This window comes from Garra rufa, chromosome 24, assembly GCF_049309525.1.
Source record: "Garra rufa chromosome 24, GarRuf1.0, whole genome shotgun sequence".
In the NCBI taxonomy this organism is placed as follows: Eukaryota; Metazoa; Chordata; class Actinopteri; order Cypriniformes; family Cyprinidae; genus Garra; species Garra rufa.
Window position 1 is genome coordinate 26,762,427 of NC_133384.1, and position 11,643 is coordinate 26,774,069.

The 11,643-nt window shown below is 32.1% G+C and overlaps 1 protein-coding gene across 1 annotated transcript in view; it reads left to right on the forward strand.

Annotated features, from left to right (window-relative positions):
• The window catches only part of vipr2 (vasoactive intestinal peptide receptor 2), a 46,589-nt gene that overhangs the window by 15,225 nt on the left and 19,721 nt on the right, over positions 1–11,643 (forward strand). The window contains exons 3-4 of the mRNA XM_073830760.1: positions 509–616; positions 7,870–7,964. Of these exons, the coding sequence (XP_073686861.1) occupies positions 509–616; positions 7,870–7,964 (203 nt within the window). The remainder of the gene's footprint in view (positions 1–508; positions 617–7,869; positions 7,965–11,643) is intronic.

Here is an 11,643-nt window from a genome sequence, read left to right on the forward strand (position 1 = left end):
ATTGTTGAATAAAGTTTTCTTTGCACACAGAAAGTATTCTCGTAGCTTCATAAAGTTAAGGTTAAACCGCTGATGTCACATGGACAATTTTAACAATGTCATTTCTACCTTTCTGGGTCTCAAATGTGTCAGTTATGATGCTGTCTATGTAGGGTCAGAAAGCTCTTAGATTTCTTAATTCGTGTTTTACAGATGAATGAAGCTATTACAGGTTTGGAATGACATGAGGGTGATAAATGACAGAATTTAAATTTTTGGATGAACTATCTCTTTAAAAGTGATGTTCAAAACATGTTCAGATAAACTCGACACAAAAAGCAGAAAGACTCAAAAGAACATTAGTCAATGAATGCGGATCTTATCCCAAACTAAACATTTTCCCATGTTTCTGTCAAACACATGTCAAGTTTCTCATGTGCAGTGCTGCGCTAACTTTACTCAACGTTCTGCTGTTTCAGCATATTTTGAGATCCAGATGTGATTGGTTTTTGTTTTTACATCCTCACAGGTTGCAGGGGGATGTGGGACAATATTTCCTGCTGGCACCATGCTGACATTGGAGAGGTTGTCGTCAACACCTGCCCCGCTGCCCTAAAAAATTTGTTCACCAGAGATGGTAAATTTTTCTGTTATTGATTCATCCCAACATGATGCTGAAAACAAAAGTCAGCTAAAACAGATGAATACAAAATGTATAGTATTGGTTGTCCCACACTCAGAATCAGCTGAGGAACCACTAGATGCTGTTTTTAAAGCGATAGTTCCCCCAAAAATGAAAATTCTGTCATTAATTATTCATCCTCATGTTGTTCCAAACCCGTTTGACCTTCGTACATCTTCAGAACACAAAATAAGATACTTTTGATGAAATCCGGGAGCTTTCTGAAGACTTACACTGAAGAGATGATTGTCGAATAAAGTCGTTATTTATTTATTTTTTTTGCAGTTTTCGCACAAAAAGTATTCTTGTAACTTCATAACATTACGGGTTGAACTACTGATGTCACATGGACTATTTTATTGATGTTCTTACTATCTTTCTAGACCATAAGACGTGTCAGTTGCATTGCTGTCTATGCGGGGTTAAAAAGCTCTCGGATTTCATCAAAAATATCTTAATTTGTGTTTCGAAGATAAATGAAGGTCTTATAGGTTTGGAACGACATGAGGGTGAGGGTTTAATTTAAATAAAATGGTCTTTCAAGAACTTATAGTTTCTCAGAGAGCTGTCCGTTATGAACAGATGTTTAGATGTTCTCCAAAGGGTTTCACCAGTGTATATACAAACCTAAACACGTTTTCCCATGGGATTAAGCTGTAAAACCCTATTTTATGAAGTTTATGTTTAGTTCTGCTCACATGTGCACAAAGCAGATAAGTGATATACGGCTCTTACTTTCCATTTGAAGGCCAGCTTTCTGTAAATGAATGTGCTGATTGTGAGCGTGCATGTGTGAGTGTGAGTAAATTAATGAGTAAGGGAGTAAACCGAAGGCTGGAGTGAGTGAATCATGTCTTTCCCCTTCTGCTCGGACATGCTCATTGACCCGTGGACCCGAGCCGATGGCACAGAACCAGCACACCCTTTCTTCCCTACAGAGAAGTTGTCTGTCAAGCTCCAGAGTGTGGGAGTACATACAGCCCTGATTCCCCAATCAGGCTATTTTCAGCCTTTGAGAGCTTTCTAACCTGCTGGCTCAGAGGTCATGCAGGAACACATGAACACATGGTGCCGCTGGATATCCACGGAGTTAAGAACCCAAATTAGCCCAGAACATCTGGAAACACATGCTGACCTGTGGTTTTATAGCGCACGATTATCATTTCCAATCAAGCTTTCTAATGTATGGCTGAACTTTTCGCAGATGAATCACTGTCATCACCATCAGCATCATTTATGCTCCATTAGCTGTTACCCCAGATATTATCCACAGTTTTTTCCGTAAAGTAGCTCTCAAAAAAAGCAATGCATTGCACTTTCTCAACCTAGTGTTCTAGGGATATATTTCCAATCATTTGACAGACGTTAATGGATTGTAAGGGGCAGAACAGATATATATATCAGTCTTTCTCATTGTATGAGGTTAATTCAGGTGCTGCAGGGTTGTGTGGGCAGTAAATGTTTCAGTCTGCTCCTCTTCCTCAACCGAGCACATGTATGTTATATCAGGGGGGTTTCAGTTTCAGTTGGGGTCCAGTTTTAGAGAAAGAAAGTGTTAAATATTAATTTAAAATATTAATAAAAACGACAATATTATTACAGCGATACAAATATAAGTTTTATTATTTATTAGTTTTAAACTAATAAAACACACACAAAAAAGTAAAATTGCTCAAATGTTAATACGTTAAAATATTAATAAAAAAACATAATATTATTATAATGATACTAAAATAACCTTGATATATACCAACTTTTGAAACTTTTGAAACTCTAATTAAACAGAAAACAAAATAGTAAACAAAATTAAAGAAATATTGATTCTTTAAAATATTAATAAAAGCTATATTATTACAATGTTACTAAAATAATCTTGATATAGATACTGTTCCAAATGTTTCTTTAACTAATAAAACACAAAACTGAATAGTAAACAAAATTACTGAAATGTTAATACTTTAAAATGTTAATAAAAACTATAATATTATTAAAAAAGATACTAAAATAACCTTGGTATATACACCATTCCAAAACGTTTTTAAATAACACACTAAACAAAATAGTAAATAAAATTACTGAAATTGTAATACTTCAAAATATTAATAAAAACTATAATATTACAGTGATACCAAAATGTCCTTTAACTAATAAAACTTAAAAAAGTAACTTAAATTTTAACTTAAAATTATTAATACTTAAAAATATTAATAAAAACTACATTATTACATTTTTAACTAATAACACGCAAAACTAAATAGTAAAAAAATTACTAAAATGTCAATACTTTAAAATAATAAGAAAAATTACAACATTCTTACAATGATGCTAAAATAACCTTGTACTGTTCCAAAGATTTTTAACTAATAAAACGTAAAAAAGCTAAATTAGTAAAATGATGCTAAAAATAATTTTAATATTTTAAAGTAAAACTAAATTATTGAAATAGTAATATTTTAAAATATTAATAAAAACTATCAATTTTTTTTACAATGATTTAAAATAACCTTTATATATACAGTTCCAAAGTTTTTTAACTAATAAAACACACAAAAAAGATAAAATTTCTAAAATGTTAATATTTTAAAATATTAATAAAACTATAATATTATTACAGTGATACCAAAATAACCTTGATATATACGTTCCAAAGAGTTCTTTTAACGAGTACAACACAAAACAAAATAGTAAACAAAGTTAATGAAATATTAATACTTTTAAAATATTAATAAAAACTAATATTATTACAGTGATACTAAAATAACCTTGATATACAGTAAATACAGTTTCAAAGAGTTTTTAACTAATAAAACACAAAACAAAATAGTAAATAAAACTACTGACATATTAATATTTTAAAATATTAATAAAAACTATAATATTATTACAGTGATACTAAAATAACCTTGATATTTAGCATTCCAAAAAAGAGTAAACAAATTACTGAAATGTTAATAAAAGCTATAAAATGATTACATTGATACTAAAATAACCTTGATATGTACCGTTCCAACGTTTTTTAAACTTATAAAACACAAAGAAAAATTGAAAACAAAATTACAGAAATCTTAGTTATATTAATAAAAACTTTATTACTATTACTAAAATAACCTTGATATAGATATGTTCCATATTGATTAATAAAGCACAAAACTAAATAGTAAACAAAATTACTAAAATATTAATACTTTTAAATATTAATAAAATCATAATATTATTAAAATGATACTAAAATAACCTTGATATCATAAATAACCTTGTTCCAATGAGTTTTAACTAATAAGACACAAAACAAAATACTAAGCAAAGTTACTAAAATGTTAATACTTGAAAACTATATTCTTAAAACTATACTAAAATAACCTTGATATACATTTTTAAATAACCTTGAAATTGATTTTTGTTGTTTTTTAAAAAGTCATTATGTTTACCAAAGCTCCATTGGATTTAAAATGTGATATTGTGAAATGTTTATACAATTTAAAAAATATTTTCTGTTTGAACATATTTAATAGTCAAATTTAGCAACAAACCCTTGGGTTACATTACTGCAGTTCACATGGCTTCTCTACAGTAGCCCTTAAAAAATGACTCCACATGTAGCCTTGTTTCTGTCTTTGTTGCTAATGTCATGTTAGACGTGAGGGTTTTGGACTGATGTGCCATGCACAGAATGGAAAGTAGCTGTCTGTCAGGCTTTTGTGTCCCTGAATGGCAGTTCAGAGCAAAGCAGTCCCACATTGTGCTCCCACAAAGCGCTTATGCTCCTGGACAAATGCATGTTTGATTACCGTTCTGACAATTTGAATTCAAGATAAGAGCTCACATGATGACGTACATTAGCGGATCCCTGTGAACAGGACAAATATGGTGGTCCAGGTTTTCAAAGATGGGTCAGTTAACACTTTTATAAAGCCTGAATCTGTCTGTTTGTGCAGACAGCCGCTTTTGTTGGGCTTGTGTGTGTGTTTGAGTGTCTGTATGCACACGTGTGTTCGGATCTGCATGGCTGGGTGCGTGTGAGCATGTGTGGGTGTGTATTTGGGGATTTGTTTCAGGCTGGACACGGACAAAAATAAATCTCCATGTTGATACATGTCAGGAGAGTTTACATTCTCTCTCTCTAGCAGAGTGGTCTGCAGTGATGTAGCTGTGCTCGACCTCATATTTGGCCCGATGAAATGCCATTAAATATTCATTCTGCTGTCCTCTCAGTCCTAAAATATATATAGAATATACTCATGTCACAAGAAGGTCTGAGTTAAACGCTAGAAGTAGTCGCACTTGAAATGTTTTCACAATCACGCAGTATCGATGTTAGTAAATATACTGAATTATCTCAGCTGGCTTTTGTAGGTCAGTGTTCTACTGACCGATTCCAGTGTGCTAGATTTCTGAAGTGAAGAAGAAAAGTCCTCTCCTTTATTGTTTTTTAAATACAATTAGCAATAATTAAAGCTGAGGCCTTTTTTATGTCAGGGGAAAATGTTTAAATGAATTTTAAATGCAAAAACAAAACAAAACAAACAAAAAACAAAGAAAAGAAGCTTACAAGTTAATTTTTTTTTTATTAATTATGTATAAGCTTGCTTATTTATTTATAAGCTTGTTTCCGCCACATAAATACATAAATAAATACATATTTATAAGGTAATTGATACAAATAAATAAGCTAATTGTGACTTTCTATCACACAAAATGCCTTTTTTTTCTTGAAATTCTGAGAAACTCTGAGACAACTCTGTTCTTCTGTTTCTGCCATGGAATAAAAATATGTTTTGAAATTAAAAAAAAAAATGGTCCATGATAAAATATATAAGCTTGGTTCTGCCACAAAAAAAAAAAAAAGAAATAGATAAATAAAAAATGGCAATTGTGACTTTCTATCACACAATCCTGCCTTTTTGTCTTGCAATTCTGAGAAAGAGTTGTGATCTGTAAATTCAGAGACAGTTCTGTTCTTGCCATGGAATAAAAAAAATATGTTTTGAAATAGAAACATGTTAAAAAATGATAGAAAATGTTTTGAAATGGTCCGTGGTAAAATATATATCAGCTTGATTCTACTACTAGAAAAAAATAATAATAGAAATAAATAAGTAAATAAATAAAAATGGATCTGTAAATTCAGCAAAAATTCTGTTCTTTTGGTTCTGCTATGGAATAAAAAAAAATTAAAATTGTTTTGAAAAACTGAAATGGTCTGTGTTAAAATATACAGTATATACGTTTGTTTCTGCCACATGAATGAATGAATAAATAAATAGATAGATAAATATGGTAATTGTGTTTCTATTGCAAAATTCTGATGTTTTTTCTATTTTAAGAAGAAGAGTTGTGATATGTAAATTCAGCGACAATTCTGTTCTTTTGTTTCTGCCATTGAATTAAAAAATAAAATTAAAAATGATTAAAAAATATATATTTAAAAATGATAAAATATATATACATTTGTTTCCACCACAAGGAATGAATAAATAAATAAATAAATAAACAAATACATAAAAATGGTTATTATGACTTGCGATTAGTAGACAGTGCTGTTCTTTTGTTTCTGCCATGGAATAAAAAGTAAAATTTAAATAAAAAAAAAAAAGATTTAAAAAATGTTTTGAAATGGTCCATGCTAAAATATATACAAGTTTGTTTCCACCACAAGGAAAAAAAAAACTAATTTAAGAAAAATGGTTATTGTGACTTTTGCCATCACAAAAAGTCAAAGTTGTGATCTGTAAATTCAACAACAACTCTGTTCTTTTGTTTCTGCCATGCAAAAAAAAAAAAAAATGTAAAAATGTTTGAAATTCAAAAATGATAAATGTTTTGAAATATATAAACGTTTGTTTCTGCCAGAATGAATGAATGGATGAATGAATAAATAAATAAATAAATAATTATGGTGATTGTGACTTTCTATTGCACAATTCTGACATTTGTTCTTACAAATCAGAGAAAAAAAATCACAGTTGTGATATATAAATTCAGCGACAATTCTGCTATTTTGTTTCTGCCATGGAATAAAAAGATAATTGCTTTAATAATAGATAATAGATAATAAACATTTAATCTCACAATTCAATTTAGTTTACAATTCCAGCTTTTCTTCTCAGAATTGCAAAGAAAATTTGTTTATATTTTGCAAGACTAATTTTATATATCGCAATTCTGAAATAACTAAATCTGAATTGCAAGACAGAAAGTCACAATTACTTTTTTAATTTTTTATTCCATGGTAGATATGAGCTTCCATAATTTACTGAATTGTAAATGTAACAAAAAAAATGTATAAATTACCTGACATTGTACTGTTTTACATTATAAAAATTGCAAAAATCTTTCATTTTTAAAATAACGAATTCTAAGTTATATTAATGTGTTTTATAATAATAAATATAATAACATAATTTTTCAATAGCTTTCAGGTAATCAACCTATGGTTTCTTTACTCATACAGATAGTTGTCTCCGCACATTCATCAGAGATAAAATGATGTTTTTCACTCTATCCAGTGCTATTTTTAAATCACACCTTCAAAAATCCATGTTTCAGCCTGCTGGTTTTCTTGCACTGAGGTCTTTTGGGTGTCGTAATGTTTGTCTGATGTATAAATGTGTTCATGTACTCTTTGTTAGCCTGCCAGCTGCTCTTCTCCAGGTGTAATGGCAGTCATTGATGCAATGCATTGTGTAGGAGGCTGTTGTTTCGTTACCGAGAGTATTAGCAAGCCTACACGCAGACACTTTAATGCACGAAACACAAATATTCTGTATTTATACTTCACACTCAGCCTCTCAGCCTTGACTGAATGCATCAGTGATGTACAAAGCTATTCCATTATCACTGGTGCCATATGGATTTACAAGTATAATGAGCGACTCCAGCCCATGTAGCTAGAAATCACACCTAAAGAAAACGGCACAGTAAAAAAAAAAGTAAAAATGTATTTTGCTTTAAGCTTCATTTTCTTTATGCAAAATGTTTTGCTTTTGAAACATTTTTTTGTTGAGGCTTTGTTGAGCTTCACTTTATTCTTGATTCATTTCTTTGATTAGCTTATTTTTGTGTTTAGTTTTCTCTGATATCTTTCAGCGATGTGCACCGTTGTGGAGCGTTACCTACCAAAACACTCATTAATGCTGGTTGTCAGTCTAAATTGCCATTAATCAGTCTGATAAATTGGCTGTTAACGAAGCGATATCTGTTTGTTCTAGGCATCATTAGCAGGAACTGCACTACGGAAGGTTGGTCTGACGTGTATCCCAGCATCGACAGGGTTTGCTATGAGCCCACCCCGGATCCATCCAAGGTGAGCGGCTGAACTTATCTTTTTTAGAATTACTTCACAGACACGTCTTGATTGTAAACAGTGTTTAGGATCATTCTGCTCACCGTCCTGAAGGAGCTATGCATGAATGACTGTGGCCAAGGAAGATATTTTGTCTGAAAGGCACTGTTGTTTCCTCTACATGTGCTACAACCGCAGACAAATCAGCATGTGTGGACACTGAGGGCACTTCAGGACCCTGAACCTTTTAGTGCCCACTATCTAGCCTGAATCTATGCCAGCTGGGACTACCTTTGGGGCAGAGACTGTGTTTGTGTGCATTTGGAAATGCGAGTGCGCGCATGCATGGATGTGTGTGTTCATCCATGTGTCTGACAGAGACAAACGGTCATAGAAAACACTAGAGTTTTTGAAAGAAAGCGAGCAGCTGGCTCAAGTGTGTTTTCATGGGCTTTCAACCAAATTGCTCGCCGTATTATATTTCTGGGGATCCCGAATTTAGAGACAAATGATTTTAGATGCGTTTGAAGTTGAAAAGAGTGCCAGAGAGCCAAAAAAAGAGCGGAATGATAAAAGAATCAGAACAGAGGGGTGCTTTTGTTTCTTTGTGGCAGCAGAATGTTACAAAAAAAAACTATAAATGTCCAATAACATGTAAGGTTTTGTCTTATTAGAAAACCAGATTCTCTCAGCTCATGAAATAAAGCCATGTGAAATTTAAGGTTTGATCCTGCAATTGTGCTTTAGAGATTTGAATAATCAATCAATGAATTGAAGCTCATTGGGGATTCTGGGACGTTTTTATTCACTTGTTCTATAAGTGTTCTACATTGTGTGGTTAGATGGCAATTTATTGCTTTAGAGTAGAGAGGAGACCTATTATGCACCATTTTACAATATACAGTTGAGGTCCCATTTTGCAGAATCTGCAAAATGTTAATTATTTGACCAATCAATAGGGATCATACAAAATGCATGTTATTTTTTATTTAGTACTGACCTAAATAAGATGTTATTTCACATAGAAGATGTTTACATATAATCCAAAAATTACCCTTTTTAAAAAATTACATAAACTTATTCATAATACTTTGTTGTTACCTATAATCCACAGCTGTGTTTTTTTAGTTGATAGTTGTTCATGAGTCCCTTGTTTGTCCTGAACAGTTAAACTGCACGCTTTTCTTCAGAAAAATCCTTTAGGTCTCACAATTTCTTTGTTTTTTCAGCGTTTTTGTGTATTTGAACCCTTTCCAACAACGACTGTATGATTTGAGATCCATCTTTTCACACTGAGGACAACTGAGAGACTCATATGCAACTATTACAGAAGGTTCAAATGCGCACTGATGCTCCAGAAGGAAAAACAATGCATTAAGAGACAGGGTGTAAACTTTTGAACAGAATGAAGATGTGTATATTTTTCTTCATTTTTACATGTCTCTCAGAAAACAAAATAAGTAAAATTTACCCTATTCAGGAGCATCAGTGCGCGTTTGAATCTTCTGTAATAGTTACATATGAGTCCCTCAGTTGTCCTCAGTGTAAAAAGATGGATCTCAAAATCATAAAGTCATTGTCGGAAAGGGTTCAAATACACAAAAATGCTGAAAAACCAAAGAATTTGTGGGACCTGAAGGATTTTTCTAAAGAACAGCAGACAGTTTAACTGGTTAGAACAAACAAGGAACTCATGAACAACTATCACCAAACAAACAAAAAAAAATAGCTGTAGATCATTCAGGTAACAACAGAGTATTAAGAATCAAGTGTATGTAAACTTTTGAACAGGGCCATTTTTTATAATTTCAACTATTATTTTCTTTTGTGGACTAACGTCTTTTATGTGAAATATCTTATTCAGGTCATTACTAAATAAAAAATAACATGCATTTTGTATGATCCATCTTATTTTGGTCCAATAATTAACATTTTGCAGATTCTGCAAGGTGTATGTAAATTTTGTAAACAACAAAGTTCAGTCACAAAGTCTCAGGTGTCCCCATAAATCCACTCCTCTCTTGAAAACTACACTACAGACTACACCACTACAAACATTTGCAGTGGTAAAGTGTTTTATGTTTTTAAGGAAGTCTCCTATGCTTACCAAAACATTTATTTGATTGTTTATTTATTAAATTATTACAATTTAAAATACCTGTTTTCTATTTAATATATTTTTAAATGTAGTTTATTCCTTTGATGACAAAGCTGGATTTTCAGCATCATTACTCCAGTCTTCAGTGTCATATGATCCTTCAGAAATCATTCTAATATATTGATTTGGTGCTCATGAACATTTTTTTCGGGATCCTATGATGAATTAGTAGGTGTTTTTCCTATTAATGAGCTGAACTGTAGCTTACTGTGATTTATTTTACATTTATTCATAAGCTGTGGCGAATGAAACACCTGGCAATGTTATTATGTTCCCTCTTCATTGCCATTACAAGGGCATCAGGGGACGTCCTGTAAACTCAACTATCCTTGCCTTAATAGGAATGAAAATACATTTTTCCCATCTAATTTTTGTTTAGTTTAGTCTTTTTGTAAGTCATGAGATTGTTTTTAGCTTGTACCCAAGGCTGGTTTTGACATAAGATTTGTTGCCTAATTAAGTCTTAATGGCATTATTTATAAAATAAATACTCTAAATAGATCAGTGGTATTTTATAGGGGTAGGCAGTCCTGAGAATGCAGGGAATGAGAGGAACGTTTGCGACACTATGTCGGAGGCTGTATGGAGAACCTGTCATTTTGACAAAAAGGAAACGTCTCCAACATAATCAGACGAAACCTCCCCAGCATAACTTAAACAGCCGTCTGGGGGAAAGACTAAATAAGGATTTAAATGCAAACGTTAAGTATCTTATACCTCGTTTGACTTATTATGATGAATAAATGTCCTATTAAGTATTAAAATGTCCTAGATTAACACAAGTCAGTTGGCAAGAGTTAAAGTTCAGGCAAGGCATTTTAAATGTAAATTTGTGTGATTTAATAAATTATGATGCAGAAATGCCTAGTCTGGATGGGTTATACACTAAAATGGCATTAAACTGCACTGGGGGGGAATACTGTGGATGACAGGACTCAAATCTGCTTTAACTCTAGAAAATTTAAAACGAAATCTACTTTTATTAGAGGGATATTCTGTAAAAGTGTTTCATATTCCTTTCTTCTGTCACGAGCGTGTGGTTTTGGGCATTCGTGGACACGCGTCATCTCCAGCAGCGAGGGCAAACGCCTCTTATGGCTGAATAAACAGTCTTGTGAAGTGCTGTGAGTTGTCAGCGTGACTTGAGGTGATACCAAGGATCAGAGCAGACATGCTGACACATCGGCCCGCTCTGATTGGCTATATGTTGAAAGGAGATGCGTGCCGTGACTGAAGCAGCCTTGAAATGGTGCAAATCAGCTATAGACACAAAAACAGGATGATCCAGCATATAAATTGGATTTGAACTGAATTTCATTATAACCTGTTTGACATCTCTGTAGGCAGAGCAACAGATTTGCTTCACGTATTTAGTATCTTGTGAATTTTTTTTGTGGAAACCATTTCTGCTTCAGAGTAAAATAAATAAAAAGGTAATTATTTCTAGGTAATTAGACTTTATATCTTTTATTCACAACTTTATATTACACATTGTGACTTCATTTTCTCTCAATGACTATTTCCTTCTTTTACTTTTATCTA